This window comes from Larus michahellis, chromosome 1 (genome assembly GCF_964199755.1).
Source record: "Larus michahellis chromosome 1, bLarMic1.1, whole genome shotgun sequence".
Taxonomy (NCBI): Eukaryota; Metazoa; Chordata; class Aves; order Charadriiformes; family Laridae; genus Larus; species Larus michahellis.
In genome coordinates this window covers 101966772-101993254 of record NC_133896.1, presented here as the reverse complement: position 1 = coordinate 101993254, position 26483 = coordinate 101966772, and the positions used below count along the sequence as shown (strand labels likewise).

Below are 26483 nucleotides of genomic sequence, written 5' to 3'. Positions count from 1 at the left end.
ACAGCCTGGGCATGATTTGGATAGTGTGGACAACATGACTACAAAAAAAAAAAAAGGCCCAGGGAAGGAGATTAAGCTATAACCCTGTACTTGCTGTACACTTGAAAATGCCCCTCAGAGTTGTGAGTATATAGGTATGCAGGACCACAACACTGTAACAAGAAAAAGACTTTGGAAAGCTTCCAGCAGGATAGCAGGCAGAGTAAATCCAGGACATAACTTAAAACACTGTCAAAGTTACTTTCAATCTGAAGCAAACAGGAAGCTAGTTAAGATTTCTACAGAAGAAGGGTCTGGTTTTAGGTTAGTATTTCTGAGATCTGGTGCAGAAACAAGCTCTTATGTTCTGACCAGCTGCAGTCTGCAAAGTTCTAGACAGCAGGAAACGGACAAAAGAGCTCTGAGCTGTTGAACATAAAGAGTTCAGGGCCAACTGCAGAATTGCCCTTGCTTTGTCAGCTCTGCTGCATGGCGTCTGGAGCAGGGAAACTGTAATTAAGGGAGACGCCAATTAAAAACAAAACAGCATCATACTGGAATAAGGTAATATGATCAACTGGAGCCAGGAGCTAATGGAATCAAAGCAGACAGGGAAATAAGGGACCAAAGCAATCAAAGACTAGACAGCTGAGTAGCCTTTGTCTAGAAGCATTTCTCTGAGACTGAATGGAGAGAGAAGGCAGCCCAAAACCTTAACTAAGTGATGCACCAGTACCTGTGTCCGGAACATTAAGCTTCTCCTTGCTGTGCTTACATTTGCTGACAATTTTGTAGAATAAGTTCTTTTTCTGAGACTGGAATGAACCTACAGACAACATTAATAACACATACTTTTAATTAGCAGTTTTAAAAAGAGTACAACAGTCACAATACGTACTATACAACCTCCCCTTCCACTAATTACAGGATGCTGTTTCAGGGGGAAGCACAAAACCTGACCTTCTGCCAGAATGGATTATGGAGGCCTTCAGCAGGCTGTACTTCAACCCGTCAGCTCCCAATGCTTAACTGCATAGAAAGCATTTTGGAGAATGCTCACAATAAAACAAGGGGTTTGCTTGCATGTTTAAGCATATGCTGTCTTTTAGACATGTCTGGAGTTTGGCCATATTTGGTTGGAGTGAACTAAACCTTCCTCATAGCAGCCTGGACGGTGCTGTGTTTTAGACCAGTGACCAAAACTATGTTGGTAACACACCAGTGTTTTAGTTACTGCTGAACTGTGTTTCCAGAGCATCTCACTCTGCCACACCAGCAAGTAGGCTGAGGGTATGCAAGAGGTTAGAAGGGGACATTAGTTGTGACAGTTGACCCACACTGACCAAGAAGTATTTCATACCATATAACATCATGCTCAGCCTTAAAAGTGGGGGGAGAGGCTTTTTTCCAAAGTAGTCATTGCTCAGGGACTAGCTGGGCATCAGTTTGCTGGTGGTTTCGTATCACTTATTTCCGTACCTCCCCCCCCGCCCCCTTCACTTATGAAACTGTCTTTATCTTGACCCATGAGGTTTTTTCCTTGCTTTTGCCCTTCCAACTCTCTCCCCCATCCCAGTGGCAGAGAGTGAGCGAGCGACAGGGTGGGGACTTACCTACCAGCCAGGGCCAACCCACTACAGGATGCAAGAGTCACATTTGCCTTTTTGGTGACCAGAAATGAGTTTATACTAAATGCAGAAGTCCCCAGGAGAGGAAGGTGAAGTTACGCCCAACTCATGGTATCATTCTTAGTTTGACAGCAGAGTCTTTACTAGTAGTAGTCAGAAGACATCTTATGTGACATCAGACCACAAAGTATGCCTCTAGCAAAGGTCATCAAGCAGCTAACCTTTGTCTCACTAATGGAGTAAACAGTGATATTATACCAATATAGACGGAACAGACCAAAGATACAATAGATTCATAGTCTGTACACTGCAAAGCCAATTTTATAGAGTTACTTTTCAGAAACTGCACTTTAAAATCTTATTTCCTAAGATACAGCAGGCAAGCAAGTCTTCAGCTCAGAACAGACCAGTCCAAACAGAAATGAGATGCACTGCAGGGGACAAGATGGCTTATAGCCTAACAAAAGGGCATCCTTCCATCTGCAGCTGACTTGGAACAGGATTCTATCCACCACAAATATTCGCCTCCTCCACTCCTCCTCCTCCTCAAAAGGAACCAGAAACACACATTGGCTACTGCGACACAACTGCAACCATGCAGTAACACACGATCAAGGTAAGTCTATATCAGGCATCTGCAATTTGCCATCACTGACTGTGATGCAGGGAAAGGAGGAGAAAATTGTGTAGCACATGGAAGGATCTAGTCTTATGAGGGGAAAAATCATTCATAGACACTAGGCTGCTTGAATAATACTGAAAGTTACTGAAAGCTAAAATAGAGCTAGAAACAGGCATAGAAATTCTGCGATTTTGTACCTGTCGCTTTTGTGTCTCACTGATGCTTGTTTTTTACTACTGAAGAAATCAAAACTTTGGAAAAGATTAATAATGTCCCAAAAATCTAGAATTCGACCAACAAACCAAATAAAGTCCAAGTGAGACATCATCTTAGGCAACATCATCTTGAAATTGAATAGCTTCACAAGAACTTGCATAGAAAATACCAGAAAGTTCAATAGAAGAGGCCATATTCACTGAAGATGATTCAAGTGTCATTCTACAAATTTTACAACAGCTTCCTGAGTATCACAGAGTTGCATAAGCAATCTAGTGGCAGTGCAATAAAAATGCAAAACAAGGAATTAAAAAGCTCAGGCAGGCTGAGGGAAAGCCTAAGTGAAAAAAACTGAGCTTTTCTGAAGACTAAGATCAAACACATCAAAAGAGAAAAGCTTCCCCACAACAGTTACCTAAGATGACAGAGACAGAAGTACATAACTAGATGATTCTTACGACATTATTTTTTAAATTAGCAAATTAGTGATTTTTGCAGGTGCTTGGAATAAGCAACATGTTACATAGTATCACAGACATCTCCATTTCTACAGCTCAACCTGTACCATATAGACCATTTCAATCAGTATTGTAGACTGTCAGCCAGCACGAGCCACTCTAAGCAGAATAACTGAGATGAAAAACTCACAAAAAGATGACAAGCATTGCATGAAGAAGGAAACCTGTGTCTTTCATCTCTTTTCTACCATCCAAGGCACCTTTGTCATAAGCTTGTATCTGCAACATGAGGGATACTCCAAGGCACATGCCACTCGCATGTAAAATTTTGTTCCCAAACGGAAAAGCCAAGAACATTGACTTCAGTGGGATCAAAAGAGAAGCTGCCTTTTCCTAAGGAAACTTCCAATTTCCTTCCCTTTTAGCTGTTACTCCTGTGAGACAGTGCCCATTGACACTTGAATAGCCTCTGGCCATGAATGCAGTGAAAGAGAAGATGAGCTAATAGCTAAATAGGTCAACATGTCATACTCGGACCTGAGAATGTAACTTCTGATTCCATGAGAAACTTCATCCACACTCCCTGCCAGAAATACTTAGAGTGAACTATGAGGATATGCTCACTGTCCTCTGTGAAAAGCCAAATTATAATCGCTCTCACACACGTCTAGTAATTATACCAAACAGACTATCTAGTGGTTCTTCAAAAACAGCCACATCCCATCCAGCCTTTAGATTAAGGCTTAAGCCAATGAACTGCCGAACATAGGATCTTTACATGGCATATTCAGGTATGAAAACCAGAGCTTTTCTTTTAATACAAATTAACTGAACTAAACCAATATGGAGAAGGCAAACTATAGTCTGGATCGGAGAGGATGCCTGCATGTAGGAAAGGCTGAACAAGGGAGTCTTCCTGAGATCACGTGCTGGTTTTGGATAGAGTGAATAACCCTTTTCAGGCTCTCCCTAGCAGGTGCCCCAGGGACACAGTTTAGGCACGCTCACCCATGCAGGACTTCACAGGATGGCTGGCTGGGCTACACCTGTTTCATGGGGACAGCAGGCAAGTACTCCCAGACTTCGAACAAATGCCATTTGTCAACATTCAATACAGAGAAAATCCCTGAACTGAAAAAACTACCTACCCTAAAAGGCTTGCTGTTAGGCAGTGGACACTGGATGGCATTTCTGATAGAAAGCTGAAAGAGACCTTTTAATGTTAGTTTATTATCATACAGCCACCTGCAAGCGTAAAGTCTTTTTCTCCTGCTTATCTATTGGAAATATTCTACACGGCTCTTCCTTTCCCTAGCATTTCAGCAGTTGCCACAGGATTTAACCACCTGCTAATCCCTGGCTCGTCCATTGTGCTCACTGAGGGCGGTACGGGTTTCCTCCTGGGAATACTTGCTACAGCCAACGGCAGCTGCTCGGGGAAGCAGCAGGCAAGAAAGTGAACCCACCGTACATAATGAACCATAACTGCATTTCCTCCACATTTCTCGGCATATGCCCCCTCTGCTCCCACAAAGTTCCCTATTTTAAAGGGTCTGATCAAATAGAGAACACTTCAACATGACTGTAAGAAAACCAGGACAAACAGATTTCTCTGTGCATTTCTGCACCTCTCAGGAGGAAGATGCTGTATTTTTAGGTCATGATCTTTGGAACATTACGGCATGCGATCTCCAGGCCTTTGAACGCCTTGAACTGAGCTAGCCCCCCGCCCTGCCCCCCCTCGAGCTAAGACTGAGAGGAATGCCACAAAGAAGCATCTGTTTTAAGCTGATGCTTTATTTCTAGTCCTAGAGGCCACAGACACAAAAAAAATTGTGGACAATCCCTTTCCCAAATAAAAGCACACTATGCATTCCTCTCCTTGCCTTCCTAAAATGAAAGCCTTAGTAAAGCGCTTAGTGTATAAGTGAGCATTTCTTCACAGCACAAGGCAGAAATAATGACTATGCCTGTTGCTCATTTTTGCATACAAGCGGATTAGTGACTCACTGCAGACTGCTGACTTCTGTGTGGTGGGATGTTTTGGCACACATGCCATTGGAAAGAAGAAAAAAAAAAAAGAAATCAGTCACAGCTCCAGCAAATGTCAGAGCAGGCCATCTGCACAGATTCAGTATAGCTGTATTTTTCAGCCATTTTGTGACATTATTATTGTATATGCATACTCCCAGTTCAAAATGCTTGAGGTAGAATTTGCCGAAGCATTATGGCTTGTTCAGTCCTGCTCACACTAAATAAAGACCCCCATTAATTTCAGTGGGAGCAGAATCTGGACAATTTGGAAAGCTCTGGGGAAAAAAACCTGTCTGTCATTTAAGAAAGTTCAAATTTTCCCTTATACATGTCGATTTGAAACAGCTTTCACATTACAGAATTCTTCAAGTGTTTTTATATGAAAAGAACTGGCTGAAGTGAGGACTGGACATGAGAAGCACAACAGCAGGAGTCAGTGGGCACTGACCCACTCATTTTCCGCGTAGGAGTAAAAAACATCCTGACAATCCTGGCTGTTTGGGTTAGGTAGCAGATCAGGCCTCTTGTAGGTATAGATTAATGACATTTGACAGAAAAATCAATCCGGCACCATTTACTCCAAAAAAAACCAACAAAACCATATTAAGGCATGCAGTGCTAGTTGGGGGGTGGGGGGGAGGAACAACCCCCAGAAACAATAAACAAAAACATTTCTCCATTTTTATTCACCTAACATCCTGGGGAAGTTTTAGTGTGCAGCACTATTTTCCAGATTTTAAATATAATGTAGTAGGCATTGATACATAGACTTCAAAAATTAAGTACTTATCTGAGAACTAAGAATGCCTGGGAAGTTTATGAACCTGCACGTGCTCATTCAGAAGAAGCAGGGGATGATTTTAAACAGTGTTTACTAAACCTACCTCTAGTGATCACCTGTTGTTTGGAAACATCCAGAGGTACCAACCAGTAGTAGGCGCTATTTGTGCCGGACATCTTTTCTAATTACCTTGCAGACAGAGCAAAGCAGCAGAAACAACCCCACAGGACGCGGTAATGCAGAGCACAGCAGAGCAAAGGGAAGGTCTCCTACATCCCAACACAATCACACCCATAAGACTACACTGACCCTTCACGGTTCATGCTCATCACATTGCAAGAATAAGATGTTACTTTAGTTTAATTCTGATGGTGTAAAAAAACCACGATAATTCAAAAAAAAAACCAACACAGAACCATTCGAAACCAAGCTCTACCATTTTGCACAATATGCCATTTTAATTTCCTGCAATACTTGCAGGAGCCTAGTATGCAGACCTGTGTGCTTAACACCTTTGGAGGTCAGTATTCTCTAACCATGTTTGGACTCGTCACAGTTCATAGGCAAGCCAACAACACGACGAGGCTGAATGGCCCGTCAGTACACCACAAATTAAATTGAGGATTCAGCTTAATGAATGTTTGGCTCAGCTGGAACAGTTTCCCTACTAAGCTAGTAAGCTTGCTTGTATGCAATTTGGTTCAGGTCATTTCAAATCCACAACTTGCATCCTAATTTTAAGCACCCTAACAAAATAAAACAAATTAAAGTTGACCCATTGCCATGGAATATTTACTTTTAAGCAATCTTTCTTTTCCAAAAGAAAAAGGGTTTGTCAGAAAGTTTTTCAACTACCTCTTGAGCGCTAAACTTCACTCTCCGGGGAGCTGGAATGACTGACACAAGCTGACCGCTTGCCCAGCTAACTTGAGTGAATTCAACATTCCTTCAAATTAGGAGCAGGTATCACTAGCTCCATCTGGATTTAGTTCAGGGCTGCGGTTAGACGTTCGCTACAGAAACAGCAGTGTCACGATCAGATATTCCTGCCCTGGGGCTGCTTGTTGCAACCCCACAGCTCAGTTGTGGAAAAGTTCATGTGACTGTTTACCATCTGCTTCAGTGCAAAGTCAGCCAGCTTAGTTTAAAGAGCCCTTATTGTCAGCTACAAGCAAATGCTCCGCGGCCTCCACCGCAGGGCTGTGGCAAAACTGCTTCTATCAGGCTTGTAACCTGCCTGCAGTTATGTTTCTGACCTTCCCTTGAGACATGGACGAATATACTCCAAAGCTTTTTAAGTGATGCAAACAAGGATAAAAATCAAGCTCTCACATATGAACCTAGTCAAAAGCAGAACACAGTTCTGGGCTACCCGACCTGAGGTAGTATTCTAGCGTGCGATTCCCAAACAACGTAGTAGGTCCTGCGAAATTTTTTAGACACACAGACACCTGAACAGGTAAATACTGTAGAGAGAGATCCAAGGAGCTGCTATTACAACTTTAACTGCGACATCACAGTAGATGAGGGGATCTTATTCCCAACAGATGTCGCTTAATTAACCACTGTGATATCATACTGTAAAGCAATTCATTCATGCTCATTGAAGAACTTCTGTCAAATACATACCATAAAAAAATTGAAAGGCATTTGAAGTCAGAACTCACTTGGGATTAGCACAAGTCTAATTTTGCAAAAGTGACTGTTCCACATCTAATTATATAAAGACAAAAATCAATACCGAAATTGGCATGCACTACAAAAGGACAGCTGCTCAATCCTGCATACTGTAATGTGATCATTTGTGAAGCATTCAAAAGGCACAGATCTAATCCAGGGTCACCTGGCTAAAATAGCCATATTAGATCTGAAAACCTGTCAGTCAGTGGAACTACCATAGTAGCAGAAAAGGAAACCAGCTTCACATTGTGAACTATGCGCAATGAGGACTCTTTCGAGCATCCTTTTATTTTGTAGGATTACTGGTACATCATCCCTTCATTTTGTGATGCTTCTGTACTGTATGCAAGCATCAGTATTTCTGCCACAGTCTACTTAAAAGTAGTTTTGCGTACCATATTCTCACTTCTCTACAACCTCTATGTCACAGGTTGTTTGTGTATAAAAAGCCAAATGTGTCATGAGGTCCTCTAATTTTTTTTTTTTTTCATTATGTCAGGACATTTTTGCTCTAAACTTATGATAGGAGTTAAAATCTTGACAAAAAATAAAAATGTTTCATTCAGACGTCTCTGGTATCTTACAGTTTAATTCATAGAGCCTAAATTTACAGTGAAATGCAAACCAGCATAAAACTACATTCTAAAAAATGTCAAAATGTAACCTTTTGATCATCTGGCATTTTTTCCACATTTTCTCCTGGGAAAGCTTGTCAAATTCACTTAGCTCACAAATATTCATGGCTTTGATAAATTTTCTTGCTATAAGGAATATATTTAATGTACAAACTCTAAGCAGTTCTACTCAGCATGAAAATCAGTAGTCAAGAGTACAGCCCGAAAACTAACCCAGGTGAGAACCAACTAATTTCAGTGCTAGAAAAATGTTTTCTTTCACTTCACACTTTTCACATGTAACAGTAAAGTAAGAAAATATAGATTCCTGAGCTTGTCATAGGATTGTATTGCTTAAGAATGTATTGCACGTGGTAATTTACCTTTGTTGGATTTTGGTTGTTCAGATGAGCCACTTCCAACCTTTCTCTTTTTCCTTGGAACAGCAGAATTTTTCCTGTCAAAGGTAATAGGACTGTATTGAGGGAGGCTGTTGAATTTCTTTTCAAATTCTTCTTCCAACTTTGCTAAGCTAAAGGGGAAACAAAACCAATCAAATCAAATGTAACTCCGTTTCTGGAGAAAAAAATATATTGTTTAGGAATATGTGTGCGTATATACATAGCTATCTAGATAGAGTAAGGGGGAAAGAGATAAGCGCGCACACACTGTAAACACCAAACTAGTATATATTAATCAAACTTTGGGATGAGAATGTACGCTCCAGCTTCTGCATTTGTAACTCAGTACAAACTGATTACATCAGTGGCATATATTAAAATTCGGGGTAAAAAAAAATAATAAAGAAAAAAAAAAATCAACGTCACACTGGTGACATTCAGTTCTGCCGCACGGATTCATACAGGTTTGTCTATTCTGTGAGGGGAATTAAAAAGAGCCAATAAAACCAATAAACAAACAAACAAACTTCACATAAAAGTCCTTACACCAGAATGAAAACAGCAACAATTCAAACCAGAAGAAAAATGTCAAACTATTCAATCTTCTGGGGATATTCTAAAACCTGATGCTTTGCGGGGAGAATTAGCTTTGTATTTGTTCTGAGGGATTGTATTTCCTCCCCTCATATTTTATTTGTTGACAGATGAAGAACACCAACTAGCTCATACTTTCATGAAACCCAACATTCCTCATATATCAGCCCAACCCGAATGACTGTAATTAGCTTTACGTACAGCTCAAGAAATTCACAGACGTGGTATTGTTGTTCCTAATAGCCAGATGTAAATAAACCACTCAAACGGGATGGTATGGCAAGGCATTTCTGGCTGTAATGACTACGCTGTCTTGTTTAAGCACCCTGTTCCAGCAAATTTTTGCAGCCAGGCAGGAGCACAAGAAGGAATTGTATTTTAATAAAAGGCATTGCGCACAGATAGGCAAGTTATAAATAGCACCATTAATGACAGGGGAACGACATTTTCTACTTGTATTTAATTCTGTTTGCTATGGAAAACCTGAACTTGACAAAAACCGGCATGAACACTGGACCCTGAGCACTGTAGACTTGGAAGTATCACAAGAAACACGACATGCCTCTCTGCTCTCTGAAGTAGCACTTCAAACAAATTGTATTCTTAAAGCTTTGGTACACAGAATGATACTTCATTTTATCTCAGTAATCATTAAATGTTTCAGTAAGCAATCCTCCATCTTAAAATACAGACTTGGCTCTTGGCAGACTGCGTGCATGGTAGGGTTTGTTTGTTGTTTGTTTGGTTTGTTATTTTTTTTGTGCATGTGCATGTTTTGTTTTGGTTTTAAATCACCAAGATATGTGGCATTAGTGGTGCTCCGTGCTGCTACCTTTCTCTTCCTTGCGGATGTTCCCTGACAACCACAACACAAGCTGATTTTCTGCTCTGACAGCTGTCATGCAATTCCATCCTCTGCCCCAGCTCCTCTCCCACTGGGGCATATGAGGGGCTGCAGCTCTAATTAGGAATGACCTACCCTGAAAACAGATGAGCTGCCATCCTGGCTCGTAATTTATAGCTTGTGCAACATGGAGGCAGCGGAGAGTGCTGCTTATCACTGTATCAGCGATTAATTATTTAAAAAAAAAAAATAAACAAATCATTCACGCTGTCATGAATTTTCAGAGCATCTCACAAGCCTGGTTAAACACATGTAGCTGAGCTGAGGTCTTCATGCCGGACAGCCTGGTCCTGCCAGGAGACACACGCAGGCAGAGCACTGCTGGGCAAAGGCGGGGGGCTGCATGTGGACAAAGCACACCTGACAGGGGCCACGGGGGAAGCATGGACAACTACTGATGGAGAAAAAGATATAATTCCAAAGCGGTGAGGACCCTCCTCCCTACACACACACAAAATGAGGCTCAAAGGTGATGCTGAAGGGGGCAGAAAGAGTTAGGAAGAACAGGTAGAGGTAAAACCAGCTCATCGAGTAGCTAGAAGATCAGGTAGTGCAATGAATAGGGATAATGGATACCTTCTCCAGCACTTACGCTCCACAAATTACTGATTCTGACTTTACAGAGTTCACTGAATAATATTCATTAATGACACGACTGAATCAAGAAGCAATACTGGCAAATACGTATTTTCCCCATCCAGCCAGCTAATGATGGTAGAACAGTATTTGTCAAATGAATTAATTATTTACACAATTTTCCTAGCTACTTTGAATAAATCATTTGTAACTACAATTATTTTTTTTTTTTGGGCTAGGAGATGCATTCAGTTTTCACACCATTAGGTGTGAAAAGCTTTTAATCTTTCAATTTAAATTTAAAAAATACTTACAAATCTTATATACAATGCACTAAAAATACAAGAAGCATTCCATTAGTTTTTCTTGACTATTCCAAGCAATCAAGACTTGGGAGATTTTCATCACTTTAATGTCTTTACAGCAAAGTGAGCTGCAGCTAAATTTCACATAGACTCTGTTATAAAAAAGGCTACCGCAAGCCTCCACAAAACACACACAATTTTAAACATGGAGTGTGGAAAATCTACTTTTTAAAATTCCTTTTCACCCTCTGAATTCAGATAATTGGAAGTCTTCAAGAATTTGCAAGTACATATGAATGGCTAAGCAGATTTAACACCTATGCCTGCAGTTAAATAAATCTGTAAAACTCTGACAAAAATTGTTATTCATATACTAGAAAAGTAATCCTTTCTAAATTTTAATGCATTTGTAATTGTTAATTATTCTTCTGATATATTTAATTTCTTCACGGTGTACATAAACAGTTTAAATATAGAATCATAGAATCGTTTAGGTTGAAAAAGACCATTGGGATCATCAAGTCCAACCATCAACCCCACTCTACAAAGTTCTCCCCTACACCATATCCCTTAACACCACATCTAAATGACTCTTAGACACATCCAGGGATGGTGACTCCACCACCTCCCTGGGCAGCCCATTCCAGTGTCTGACCACTCTTTCTGTGAAGAATTTTTCCCTAATGTCCAGCCTAAACCTACCCTGCTGCAGCTTGAACCCATTCCCTCTTGTTCTATCACTAATTACCTGTGAGAAGAGACCAGCACCAACCTCTCTACAATGTCTCTACAAAGAAAAAATGATATATTTGTTATAGTTATTTGCCAGTATTAGAACAATGTTTACTCTTCCTCTGTAAGCAATCCCGCCAAGCAGGCAAAGATTCTTTCTAGTCTAGTTCTGTTTATGATGACTGAACACCTACATAGCACTTTCAATACTGCTTGCAAAGTGCTCTGAAAATACAAGTAAACCTCTTCACCACCTCTTGAGCAGGTAAATATTGCGCCTTTTTTTTTTTTTTTTTTTTTTTTTTTTTTTTTTTTTAGAAGTGAGCAAATAATGTCAATTCAGATCTGTTTACAGTAGTGTAAAACAGGAAAGATCTCAAAGGAATTACTTTGGTATATAAACAACAAGTATCTAGAGCATGACTCAGCCCAACAGGGTTTGTAATTTTCAGGAATTCTGTCTAACTGTCATTATTTGGGTGTTGGATGCAGTTCACTAGCTGCAATGAGGAGGACTCACTCTTAAGCTACCATGCAGACTTAACTAAAACTTTACACAGTGTTAAGCCGCAACTTACCCAAAAACAAACTCTTCCTTTGGCTTAGGCTTTTTCAGTTTCTTGTTCCCACTTGTGCCACATTGGGAAAAAGCCCAGTTTTCTTCATTCCAGCATCCTTCATGATCAGAGGAGTTGCCTTTTCCTGAGCTTCTTTTTCCTGGGATGAAGGCAGAAAATTGTTTCTCATCTCAAGAAAAACGTGCCGAAACAAAGTGGCCTCAGAAGGAACTTGTACACCCATTTAGTACTGCAACTTTATGATGCTTGACCTTCTTGAAGGGGTTACAAAACATTTATTTGTTTATTTTAAAGTGGATAATGATGATATTGGCAACTATTTCCTGTCATCCCGTTCCCCCGCCCCCCAAAGTCAGAATCTCTCAAGGCATAAAGGAAGAGAAAGATATGAGTAGATTTACAGTAATAAAGTAATAAACTTCCCCAATTTTAAAACATCTTTTTCTTTTCTGACTGTTCTAATTACACATATGAAATCTACTAATCAGAAAAATACATTTCAAGACATGTCACCGAAAGCTTCCAGAAATTATCTCAAATTTATCCTTCCACAAGGTGAAGGGTTCTCGCTCACCACCTGCAGCCAAACTAACAACCAAAGCAAAAGCACACCACACTTGCCTCTTGTAGGACTGAGAACTATGCTCACAACCACTAGAGCTGTTTATACAGAAACAAGCTAATTGTTCAGGGTTACATACAACACAAGTCCTGCCTACATCTGTCAGCAGGCTGACAAATTACCCAACAAAGCCTTCAGTCAAAAAGCTGAATCTCAGCTCATAAGAGACAAAAAGGGAGAGGTTAAGAGTTGGTGAGGTGAGTACTAACACAGAGGGTAGGACTTGAGAAGACCTCCGTCCCCTCCACCTGCCTCCAGCATCTCAGGTGACCAGACACAGCATTCCAATCACACACTGCTCAAACTCCAGCTTAAACATGGACTTTTGCTTTTCCTCCCACTCCAGGAAGGCTTTTACAGTTCATGCTGTAAATGAAACACTCAAAGCCACCCACCTCTGTCCACATTAGCGCGCAGAGACGTGAGCATGCCCTCTGACACCAGAGTTTTATATAGAGCACCTTTGCAAGATCTCTCCGATTTCCTGGAGCCACAGGTTTCTATTTTTTTAACACAGTCACTGTCCTCAGTTTTGACCTGTCCTGGTAAGCTTTGGGGTACCACCTCCTCTGTTGGGGTCAGTGGTTCCACTTTAATGTTATCAGAAGCCTCACAGGGTGCTTCCTTGCTGGCTGCAAGACTAAGGAAATCGGGAGGCTTTGATTCTTTGGTGGTCTCCAGGGGTTTCTCCTTTGATGTTTTCTTCTCTTTCGATTTCACTTTTTTCTTTGGTGATTTTGTATCCAACACGCTTCCCTTCACATTTGAGACAGGGCGGGGTTTTTTGTGGGGGGTTTCTGCGAGTCTCTCAGCACCCCAGTCCCCCTTTGCAACGGCTTCAATTGTATACATTACACTTTCAATGTCCGATTCGGAGGACTGCCTCTTTTTACAAGGTTTCTTGGGAGTGGATTTTTCGTTTGTGTGCCGGTCCAACTTATTTTTTTTCTTTTTCTTCTTTATTTTTTCTGGCTTTAGCCCGAGGATATTCATGTCAGCCATTGAAAGTTCTGGAGAACAGCACAAGTGATCCTTCGTGTTATCATGTCTCTCAAAAGGACTGCTCTCCATTGCAAGACTAGTAAAATCTCTGCATTTTGCAGTTTCTGATTCCTCAGCTTTTGTCTCATCCCAGTTTTGCACTTTCTCTGTCTCCGATTGTTCTACTTTTACTTTACAGGAGTCTTTTATTGTTGTTTTCTCCAGTTCTTCTCGTTCCATTTCCTCTGAAACTTCCCTTCCCACGTCTTCCGGTGCTTCCACTTTTGTTTTCCCAGGTTCTTTCACTTTTACTCCTTCTGAAGCAAGGCACATCTAAAACGAGTTTAAAAATAGTCCCATTAAACAAACATCTCACCCATTAACGTTACTTACCTATATTAACAGAAGCATTACAGAGGGAATCCCTCTGGCATCTTAGTTCAGGAAAGCAAACTATGCTACAGGACAGTACTGAAAAACATGCTGAAGCCCTACTGAAACTGATGCGACGTGATGACAGCTAAGTGCTAGAATAAGGCTGGCGGGTTCTACTGCTCTAATGGAAGAAGACTCCAACTGATGTCAGTGGTGTTTCCATGATCCTTTAAATGCCTTTTATATAATCTGGAAACCCACTGCTAGATTGATTTTCAGAATACCCTAAATGCAACGGAACAATACAGTATCTCTAACTACTGCCACAGACAAGTTACCTGAAACCTCACATTCATACCCCCTTCAACTCCCAAATGTCCCTATATACAACTCTTTCCTCCATTTTCCAAATGGCCCTGAAATGGGGGGGAAGGGGGAAAGTCAATTTAATCTCAGTAATGGAGATTATTTTCTTTTACTTGAATGTGCAAAATAATTTGGAAGGTAGTAAAAAAACCTTCTGAATCTTTCTTCTCACGTCACAGACCTATTTTGCAAAGAATTGCAAAGCAACAGTGGTTGCCATGGTTATCATCTCCTGGAGATAACATTAATGGAAACCAAAACCCTCTTACTGTCTGAGGAACAGCAATATTAAAAAAAAAAAAAAAAAGCTGTAAAGAGGTCCTCAATCTGCGATGTTTCTGCAGCACTGACTTAGGAGATCTTCTTGGTTTTGGATCACCTGTAAACCACATTGGCACTGTGACAAAGCGTAGTCCCCTTCACACCACCACACAATTGTCCTTGGGAAGACATGATTTCTTCTTCTTACTTTCCCTCTCAAAGCCTCCAAGCTGAATTTCCGCTGCTATTTTGTTTTTAAAACAGAAGCCAAACAAACAGCCACCTGGAGCAAAACCAGGTGGAAGAGGCTTGCTTTGAACCAGACCTCAGGAGCTTCCCTATCCTGCAGTTCAGCCCACAGGCCATGTGGTCAGTATGGATGTACCCTCCAGATCACTGGGCTGCCTTTAGCTTAATTTTAGATTTCTCAAATTGGCAAAGCATTATTTCCTTGTAATCTAAAAATACCTCTTACACCAATATACGTATGAGCATAACACCAGTGACAGAATAGTTTGAAGGTTTCCAAAATTCTCACTGCACAGGGCAGAAACTCCTGATCTGGCTTAGGTCAAGCTAGTCTGAGCACTGGAAACACCAGAGCTTGGGAAGCACAGCATCTATCAGGAGGCAGTTAAATTATGCAGAGGAGAACCCCACAACTATGTTGAAGTGGGTTCTTGGTACCAAGGTACTTCTGTGACTTCTTTACTGCACTGCAATGTAAACACAGCCTGTGATTTTCAAATGCTAAAGATCAATCTTTAGAATACAACCCTTTGGACAGTAATTACACTTTGTCAATTAAACACACACACACCCCTGAAAATGTTTTTTTGTTTTTTTTTTTTTTTTTTTTTTTGTTTTTTCTTTATACCTTTGCTGCTTCTGCAGTAACCAATAGTACAGAGGGCTATGGATGTGGCCACAAAAAAATTTTGTTAGCTCTAAATAAACTTGCAATTCGCAGTCTTTAAGATTGGGAAAGCTTAGGAAAAAAAAAAAGCTTAGAAACAAAAGAAATACAACATTTCAATAAGATGCCACTGGTTTTAAATGTTCCAAGAAGGAGGATCTGCTGAGTATCACAGCAGAGTTTCTATATAAGTTATTGACCTGTTTATTCCCCACTTCAAAAAACAGCAGGCATGAAAAGCAAAAATAAATGAAAGCGACTAATGACCTTTAACTGGTACTTGTAATGGCAATGCCCTGATCTGAGTAACAGACTAGTCCAGCCCTCTCTCACAACTCCTTGCGCTTGCACTCCCACAACCCCCAACCAAACCAGTCAAACCCCCAAACCCTAAAACAAGGAATTGAAACAATCTCAATGGTGACTGGAAAGTCCCTTTGCCACCAGGGACTGGCACTTCTCAGCTGCAGCACACACTCTTAGAAACCTCCAAGTGACGGCTAGTCTGGGGACACCTTGACTTGTGGCACCCAAGCCACGATAATTTACGCTTCTATAAGCAACACTGTAATTAGAACTGTAGCACTGTTCTGCCTTCCAGACTTCGGCAATTAACATCATTAACTTCTCCACCCCACTGCACCTGTGGTAATTAGTCACCAGTATTTTAATATTACCTCTGCCAGCTGAAACAATGCTGATGTTCCACACTGTTTTGTTAAATCAGAAGGACCTGAATGGGATGTACTTGAAGAAATCTAAAGAACAAACAGAGGGGGAGAAAAAAGAAAACCATTATTTTACCAGCACAATTCTTTTATGTTTACCACACAGCTTTTGAATGGGTTATTTCCTCCCTCTTCCAAAAACTCATTCATAAGATTATATACTGAAAAAGAAGTGCAGACCTGTGCACGCTGTTATAAATAAAACCCTGCTCCGGCATTGCTCCGGTGGATAATACCACTGGACACCAAAAGCTTTTTCCAGATTTGGGGATCTTCCTGTTGGCACTCCCTTTGAAGAGCAGGAGGAACTGAAGCACATGCTCTCTCGCACATAAACAGTCTCCAGCAGCTCAGCGCCAATCTACACCAGCGTGTAACCCAGCTGGTGGTGTTTCTGAAGGCTTAGTTAGACATTTGATTGCAAAATCACTTCATTTTCATAGCTTAAGAAGGTTACTCCTGTCAGGCGTTGGTGTCCTATAGGACTCACATAAAAAAGATGCTACAAAACCAAAGTGAAGTAGGAGCCCTCAAGCCTTTGGTAACCTTAGCCTCCCGTACTCTTGAGGGGTGGTAATCTGGCAAGCAGGCAGCTGTTTATTCTCCAGAATCTTTTTCCTGTATCAAGCCGTGATCCTTTTCAATACTTTAGAGTGTTTTGTGTCAGTTTTGAGTTAGGTGCCAAGAATCTTTTCTAAAGATTCTAAATCTTATCTTTTTCTAAACAAATTAAAAGCATCGGTCTCAGGATTTGCCATTAGTATGGAGAAGAAAATGTTCCATTTTTAAGGACTTATTCCATAATCTCTGATCAGGCTTGCAGGTTTCTTATACTTGCAGGTTTCTTATACTTGCTTCCTTAGAAAGAGATGGAGCTCTAGGGACTGAGGAACTAAAGTGTTTACAACCTTTTAGGTCCCCCTATCCCCCCAAACTCAGATTTCATTGCTTTCAACCAACACAGGCCCGCAAAGTTGATTTTGCAGAAATCAACCCTTCATTACTGTGAAGGAAATAAACAAAAAAGGTTATCAATGCTATATCCCTATGTCTCCTGGAAGCTGTAGCTCTTCACAGCATCTCCCAAGCTCTGACCATTACAGCTCAAGTCTCCAAACACCGCTTACAGCCAGGCATTGTTAGCGCTGTTAGCCCTCTGTGGCAAAAGTGGCCTCTCGTTGTCTTCTGGAGGTGACATGCACCCCCACCACTGCCTCTCTTCACTCTCCTGCCTCCACACTGAAGGCTAAAGACAAAGCATGCATTTAGGCACAGCAAGAGACTCAGCAGAGTCAATCAGGAACAGCCTCTGAAGGTTTCAGACTGCAGAGCAGCTGCTCCAACCATTTTTAGAAACTTAGAAATTCTTGGAATTTTTTAGAAAATAATTTAACACACTTCTGCATTTTATTTTATCACCATCTGTGAAATATCAAAAAGGAATGGGTGTTTGTGGAGAGGAGAAGATAAAATTGGTTAATCAACATAGCAGACAGGTGAAGGAGGAGCAGAGCAATGTGGTGTGCAGAAGCAGACAGGCTCCCACACACCAGACCCCTCCTGCCTTGCCAGTAGCATGGAGACAGCAGTTCAGTCCCCTCCAGTGCACAGCATCTGCAGTTTGGAGTTAACAGCAGCATGGCACAGATGTCTGCAACATCAACTTGCAAACCTAAGACACCCTCGAGTTGATAATCAATGCCGTTTATTTGGGATGCTCCAAATCAGGTCCTGAACTGTTATCGGTCTCTTCTCCCAAGTATCAGGCGACAGGACAAGAGGAAATGGCTTCAAGTTGTGCCAGGGGAGGTTTAGACTGGATATTAGGAAAAATTTTTACACTGAAAGGGTTATTAAGCATTCGAAAAGGCTGCCCAGGGAAGTGGTCAAGGCACCATCCCTGGAGGTATTTAAAAGATGGCTAGACATAGTACTTAAGAGATATAGTGATTAGTGATGGCTTTTGTCAGAGTTAGGTTGATGGTTGGACTAGATGATCTGAAAGGTCCCTTTCAACCTAGGCAATTTTCTGATTCTATAAAACTTAAGCTGGAATTCTCAGATTTTATTTATCCCATTTCAATCTAACATTACAGAGGTCTTCAAAACTGGAAAAAAAAAAAAAATCAATAGCACCAATGCCTACAAGAGCTAGAGACAAGGAGGATGTTCTTAGCACATCTGCCATGCTTTTCTCAGTTTGAATCAGAGCCTTTAACATTCATTTTGTACAGTAAATTAGGCTTGTAAGAATCCATTTGAGCAAGCACTGAGAGAGATAGCACAGAAACCTATCCAACATGCAAACGTCATCCTGCCAGACTTAGCTTCACTTCTTCTGCCAACTGCAGTACAAACTCCGCACTCCTGTGGACAAGCACCTGTCCTTCCCTCAAATCAGGGCTTCACAAGCTTCACAGTCACATCACAACTTTTAACACTGACTTCCAAGACTCAGGCTGCACTCAACAACAGCTTTATGCCAGAGCAGCACTACTCAAAGCCTACTGCTGTCCCTGACAAAATACTACCAGCCTTTCTGCTGTCTCTGGGCTGCAACAGTCAAATGCCATTATGAATCACTGATCAGAGTTAGGTGTAATCACTCTTGCAAAGGTACTGCTGACAACGTAGCAACCACCCACAAATTCTACTACTGCCAGGGACTGCCTGTAAAATAAGGCAGGTTTTCTTCCACTCATATAAGTTCCTATAAAGTCAGATAGATAGTAGCATTACTATCCATGGAACAAGGCACAAAATACTTCTCTTTCCGTGCTTCCAATCTCTGTCTTTTTTTCCCTGAGAGGGATTAACCTCACCAGCAAGAATATATGCTAGATGCCCCTAGATGGAATCTAGAGAACCATTTTCCTCACTGAAATAGGACATGATTTTGAAAAATAAACAACAAACAAAAACCCAAGCAAAAAAACATGTACAAGTAAGGTGCTAGCACTCTCCCTTATTTACCTGGAATACAGCATGTATCTTCATCTTTCAATCATCAAGAAGAATAATATTTGCACACCAAACCTCAAAGGTTTTTGAGTGATTCATCGATATCAAAGAGGAGACCTCTACAAGGTTATATTTAAGATTCACAGAGGATTTCTAGGAAAACCTGACCTAGTATTCTTGTTTACTGCTGACAGAGGCCGATTTCAGAACTTAATACACTGCTTCAGCTTCCAACTCTTCATAAAGATTCCTGATGATCTCAAAATCCACTTTTCTTATTCTTGGTCCCCGATTCAGCAATGCATCTTCCAGTCCTTATAACTGAAGCTTTACATTTTGAATCCTGGTACCCAGCTCCTCATTAAGAAGAATGCTGTTGTCTTTTGTCTTTGCTATTGTCCTGAGCATTGCATTTATTATAGTTACAAGGCTATTTTTTCAAAAAAGAAGTGTAACTTCTGTGTGGTATCCAAGAAACTATCCAAACTAACAAGTGTATAAAGAAAAGCTAGGTCCCTGGGGCCACTGCAACTGCCTAATTCCCTTGCTATTCCATTATTTACTAATTTATGCTTCTTAAAACATGAAATTTGATACTAGAGTAAACCTTATGCAATTCATACTTTTTTGGGGAAAAGATACACACATCTTCCCATTGTGACACTAATGGGTATAACTTTACCTCTGCCAACTGGAAGAGTGCCGACTTCCCACACTGCTTTACTGGCTCAGGACTTGACAACTGGGAAGTATTTGATGAGATCTAGGTTTTAAATGAACAGAGGAGAAAAATATTTCAGTGGCACACAGAAAAGACAGAAATGAAGAGAAAAAAAGAACGAAAAAATTGAGGAGTTAGTTAAATCAGTTACTTTTAGATCTTTCTGCCAGAAGGCCCTACTTCAGATAGGCAATCCCATCCAAGAAACAATTAACAGGCACTTAGAAGTCAGCAGGATACAAGCAAATGCAGAATTTCTTCCGTAGATTAGGCTGATGGATTCTCTTCTACATTTGTATTCTCCACAGCTAATATTCTATCGTGCCGTGTGCTTTACGTGACTAAGTGAACAAGACATTACCTGTTGCTTAAAAACATAAACTGGTCAAGGAAATAAAATTCTCCTGGAAAGCCTGGGCAGTGTTTCCCATTTGGTTATATATAGAAAAGGACTGCTTGTCCTCACAGGCACTGCTTGTTTCACTTTAATTTAGTTAGAAAAAAAGAAACAAGACCTTACGTTTGGAGATCAAATCTAGCCTTCTAAATAGATATTGGTGTGCCAGCACCAACGCTGAGTAAGTAAATACCAGGGCACTTCAGGGAATTGGTTTTGCAGCCACATTTTTTCTGACCTGCTTCCAAGTGCAGCATTATGAGTTCACCAACGCAAGAGTTAATAATTATTTTTATTCTGGCATGGCATTACTTGGTTAGTATTTGACCTGGAAACCTTGAAAAGCCCTAAGATTAGGGGCAAGACCACCGGTGTTTCCATGGCATCTACCTCATCGCAAAAGTCACACTTATGACCATGATCTTTCAGATGCAAAAATTATTGTCTTAGCCTTTCTCTTTATATTTAATGTCTTTCTTTTGAACTAGATTATTTGAAGAGTTTACTTTCCAATTGTCAAGGAGATTCATTACAACACACACATTCCCCTCCCCAACATGGAACATCCATTTTACTGCAATCTATTTAAAATATGGGCAATAATACTTGAATATACATTAATAGCAATTCTTAATATTAAACTAAAATAATTCAAAATCCTAGTTTTGCTTTGAGACAGTTCAGGGAAGCTGCTCAGAACCACAGTGGGTAAGTGATCTTGTACACTGCACTTTGTAGGAAGAGGGCCTCAACTTTTTATCTTTCTACTGTAATAATTTCTCAGCTTTTAATGATTTTTTCAGTACAGTATGAATGGCATAAAAGGGACAGAAAAACACCCACACACTGAAGTATAACCTGAGAACATGCAGGCACATCTTGCCTCCTGATGCATAATGTGAGGAAAGAAGAAAGAGTCTCATTTTGACGATGGAACGGGTGCTCCTAACAAAATGCAAGTGAGATCCTTATACTAACAGAAAGAGAGGAAGCCAACATCTCACTTCAGCAAAAAGATTCTCTTCATAGTCAAGAAAACAAACTACAAGAGACATAAACCTTGAACTCATTCTGCCAAAGTTGCTGGCCAAACATCAGAAGAGGATGGCTGATCAATCAGCTCTCAGTGAGGTTACAGATCTCATTCCCTGTCTCTTAGCATCATCTTCCAGTTTTAATTAGAATAATTGGAACCTGGACTACTACAACCACAAATAGCCCCTTCTTATGTAGAAGTTTAACTTGGGGATCATTAGGATCAAGTTATCTTGTATTACAATGCAGGTCAGCATTTTAGCTACTATATTACATTCTAGTTTGCATAAGAAGCACATGCCATGATACCGCTTTTTCATTTCTCCTCCTAGAACAGGCATTTCACTTCAACACAGATATTTAATAATTTCAGTATATAGGCAAAGAGCAAATATATTAATCTGTTTTACATAAAGGCTTTACCTGGGAAGGTTACAGCTTTACCTAAGGGAAAGCTGGAAGAGAAGATACTGACTAGCTCTCACACTCCAGTTTCAAGGCATTTTGACCTAAAGTCCTGGATTCAAACCTTCTATTCAGCACAGAAATAAACAGAAAGGGTTGCCTGCAAGCCAGCTCAAAGTGAGTATGTGAGAATGCAGCAGGGACAAAATCATCCTCAAGCATGCATTTTTCTTAACTCATAGTAACCTGCTGGACCGGCAAAGAAAATTGCACCTTGTTGCATGCTGCATGCAATTCTTTTTTTTTTTTATTAAATTACCTAGAGGAAAAACTTCAGAAAAGCAGCTGAAAGTGAAGAGTTTGTGGGTTTTGGCTTCATTTTGTGTTTAAGATGGGTAAACCAGCAATTTTATTGCTTTCACTCTCAGGAAGCATTTTCGTCGTTTAATAACGGATGAGAGTTTAGCTAAGTAAATCTAAGAGGTGCTCGTGTTTCTTCTCTATGAAGCAGTCATCACCATCTGTTCACGTTTGCCAAACACACATCCAGTAAGACCAAGAGAGCAAGGGGTCCCATCTGCTCTGCTTCCCTCACATGGCAAGGAGGATGACAGCAACCAGCCCACGTGAGCAGACAGCTTGCAAACAGCCACCGCGCTGAGGAACACAGCCCACTGCTCAGAAATCACTGGCCTATATAATGGCTTCCCCTAAAGGTACAAATGAGAAGGACAAAAAGTAGGGCCAAGTACTTCCAAAATCAGAGTAGAATGAGAAAGCCGAGAGTGTAACTTGGCAACACTCCACATTTCAAAAAACCTCTTAGGAGGACGTCACATCAACTGTGATCATCTCCACAGTGCTCGCCTGCAGAGCCGCAGGACCCAATGAAGTCTTAGCGCTGGGATTTTCATTATCTGTTGTAGCAAGTCACTGGGCAAGCCTCATTAGCCATATCCTCAACAAGTTTAATTGAAAACTATAGCATTTGGGACAGACAAACAGACGAAAGCCTAACCGAGGCTGTAATGAAGAAAGAATCCCGTGCTACGTCTACAAATAATGAGCTGTTTCTGAGTGATGGGGGACTTGTACTCCTGGGGTAAAGGTGTTCATTTTAAATGACAAGTCTACTCAATGGGATTGCTGTCTTCACAAAGAGGCACTCTTACTCACCCTGCCGCAAAGGCAGCAAAGAGAAAGGGAACATATGAGGAACACCCAGCAGAACCAAAACTGAGCTGGGATGGCTGCCAAAAGTCTCCAGGCACATCAGACCACATTTCTTCACAGGTCTACTTGGCTACTGGCTAAATAACTATTTTCTCTCCCTCTCTCTTTTCTTTTGTAACACTGGACATTGCTGACAGCAGCCTACTGCAAATTGCTTACCATAATTTAGCTTCCTAAATGCAGTAATGCATTCATATAGACAGGACCCAGTAAGAAGTGGCACACTAAGGAATGGGATTTTTGCCAAACTTGACAAAGACATCCTGTGCAAACGAAAGCCCTTATATTTGAAAGAGTACAAGCAGCTTTAATAGCGGAGGGGGAAAGCTTTAAGAGGTTCTGTAGTATGCTCAAGACTTTCCCCTCGAACAACCTAAATGAAATCAGGCTGTAATCTTAAAAAAAAAAAAAAAAAAAGACATTTCTCTATTGCTATAGACAAAACACGGTGCTAGTCACTGCCATTACGGTTTCACAACAACAGTATAATACAGGAGGAATAACCATGGCCAACAAGGGGGTTTTTGGGTTGGTTTTTTTTTTGTTGGTTGGTTGTTTTGTTTTTTGCTTTTCCACATTTCTGTCCCTTATTTCCAGACACTGAAAAACCAATCACCTCCATACTGCACACACATTTTAATATTTTTAGAAGAAAAAGATATTAACCCTGACTTTAAAACTGTCCTCTCCAGTTTCTAATTAACTTCCTAAGCACCTCTTCCACCTAACATTTGATGATTCACACATGCACTCCAATGTCCCAAGTGCGCTGGCTCAGCATAGTGGTATGCAACTTAATGCGATGTCACATCCATATGACAATTTTCAGGTTCGTCATTTTGTTATTTGTTCAATTTGAAGAGGAAACTATTTTACGTTCTGCGAAATTTTGAGTGTATGGTTTTACATGACAATGTAAATATAGTTTTACATGACAATTTGAAAATACTGTACTCAAGGCAATTCATAGCCTGTTCAACTCTGCAGATATCTAAAATTGCTGTTTAATTAGAACGTAAGATGGTTAAGATTTTTGAAACTAAGTTAGCAGGTTCACTTGCACAACATTTTGCAATAAAATTCACAAGAAATGTTCTCCAGCTTATATCTTTTACTGGGTTTAAAAGGTTGGCTTCAGCACATGGTTTCATCCTGCTCAATTTCACTAATTTTCTCAAAAGAGCTTTCCACATTAATTCGTAACTTTAAAAAAAGGTGGGACATATGAAAACACCTTCCTGAATAGAGATACTAACTCTACTGTATCTTTTATAGGGGTGTTTGTAGTCAGGTATTTTATGGCAGCTGAATCAGTAAATTGTTTTTTCTTAATTGGGCCTCCTAAGAAATACATCTGAAAACACGCAGCATGCAATTAGCTTTACATTTAGCAGAAAGAAGCGTGTCGTATGTAGTCAAACCTCTGTAAGCACATGGAGTAACGAACAGTAAGTAACAGCACCAGCTCCAATCCTAGTCTTGTCCGATATGCCCTGAATATACCTTTAGTGTAAGTGATTCTGCAAGCAGTACCAGACTCCCCCAAATGGGCAAGAAGAGTATATGTGGAAAGTCAATTCATAGAGGCACATTAAACACATGTGAGAAGAAATTCTTAAAAGCAATCTTTAAGAACTCCAACTCTTCAATAAGTGGAGGAAGGAGGATAGCTTACATACTTAGGGGTAATTTATAGGTCACCACCTAACAATGCTGTTACATATCCTTGGAGCTGTTGTGATAAGCTTCCTTTGACCTGCAAGGTTATTTCTCAAAGGATTCCTGCCTCTAGGGGGGTTGCCATTTTGCACTGCTGCAGCCTCTTCCATAGGCAGTGCATAATGTCATTTCAGAATGTCTTTATTTGTTGTTTTCCTAGATGTAAATTAAAAGACCATTTGGAAAATGTCTGCAGTGGTTCTTTGGTATGGAAGGACAGGTAATGTTCAGAAGCCCAGTATCTTTTATGCATGCTAGCGCTGGTAGAACTGGCCAACATCTCGACTAGTCACTGGTTATTCCCTCCACAATTTCCTTAACACAATGCTGTCATGAAGATAAACGTCTACGGATGGGAATCCTTTATAAGGCAGGGCGCTTAGCCATTCAGTGACAACTCTTACTGGTTCGTTGCTTCCTCCCATCCTCCCCCACCATATTTCAGCCATTATACCTCAGCAAACTGAAATAATGCAGACTCCTCGGTTTGTTTTACAGCTCCGGGGACTCCAGGCTGTGATGTGCTTGAAGAGATCTGTCAGGAAAACAATTATATTTGTATTACCTAACTCTTCAGTTTCAGTATCAAACTTCAGCGTGCTAAATTTCTGATCCATCGTACAGAAAGACTCCTGGTACCTAAGAGCATACAAACGAGTCCCAGCACACCTGTACAAAGAACAGTATCTGCTTTCCAGGAGACACATAAATGGGTGATCTGTGAAACGGTGATCTTGAATTATTTTTCTCAAGGAAAATCTTTCCTATAATAAATAGAACAGGCTAAAACTTTTTTGAAGGGCTTTTATTTGCCTACTGATACGTCAAAAGAGGATTAGCAACAAAAACCTAATGCTATATTGTATTTCACAGTTCAGTGAAAGACCTGAGACTGCAGAATGGTGGTGCTGATAGAGCACAAATTGCTACTTAGCAAGGAAGGTAAGTGTGGACCCTGACACAATGCATGCAAGTACTCTGAGATACCAGATCTATCCCAGACACAAAGGTAACTGCATTTTATACTGTTTAACTTGTGTCAATTATTTTTGTTGCAAATGACACCTCTGAATAACATCACACTTTGGTACAAGTACCGATTATTTTGCCATTGACACACGTACCTACTATGCGCTGGTTAGGTGCAGCCTCACTACAGGCTGTTTAACATCCTTGAAAAGTAAGACTAGCTAATACGCATTTCTAATTACTGATCATCAGTGAGCTACTTCTAAACCTCATGTTTTAGTGGTGCAGATGAGCTTGTTTCCTGGCATCCAGTGAAGAAGTTCTTTGAGGGGTAAGGAAAAGCCAGGGGTCACAAGCCCTTAGCAGAAGCGTATCTTGCAGCTCACAATTCCTGCCTACTACCACATGGCTCTAGCGCTTTCCTGCTTGAGCACTGAAAAATTGAACTGAAACAATTAAGTGAGCTAGTATTTGTCTTACTCTTTGAAAGACTTAACAGTGAAATTTAAGAAAGAGACGGTTACCAAGAGAAACTATACAAAGTATGACATTACTCAGCTGACAGTATAAGTATGCAAAAGTATCTTAGAAATACTGGAAGATGGATGATGAATTATTGCCATAGAACTATCATAAGTGAGACTGGAATTAACCAATTTTAAGAAGCTTTTAAGTATTGCTCACACACCAGG

General features: G+C 40.6%; 1 protein-coding gene across 50 annotated transcripts in view; it reads right to left on the bottom strand.

Moving 5' to 3' along the window:
* Positions 1–26483, bottom strand: part of BBX (BBX high mobility group box domain containing) — a 148912-nt gene that overhangs the window by 13349 nt on the left and 109080 nt on the right. For 22 of the 50 annotated variants that reach the window (XM_074596699.1, XM_074596681.1, XM_074596731.1 and 19 more), the window contains 7 exons: positions 25277–25357; positions 19995–20075; positions 16301–16381; positions 13120–14038; positions 12103–12241; positions 8396–8544; positions 716–805 (listed from right to left, as the gene is read on the bottom strand). In XM_074596699.1, the coding sequence (XP_074452800.1) occupies positions 716–805; positions 8396–8544; positions 12103–12241; positions 13120–14038; positions 16301–16381; positions 19995–20075; positions 25277–25357 (1540 nt within the window). The remainder of the gene's footprint in view (positions 1–715; positions 806–8395; positions 8545–12102; positions 12242–13119; positions 14039–16300; positions 16382–19994; positions 20076–25276; positions 25358–26483) is intronic. The other 28 variants (XM_074596923.1, XM_074596838.1, XM_074596902.1 and 25 more) reach the window with 6 other exon arrangements.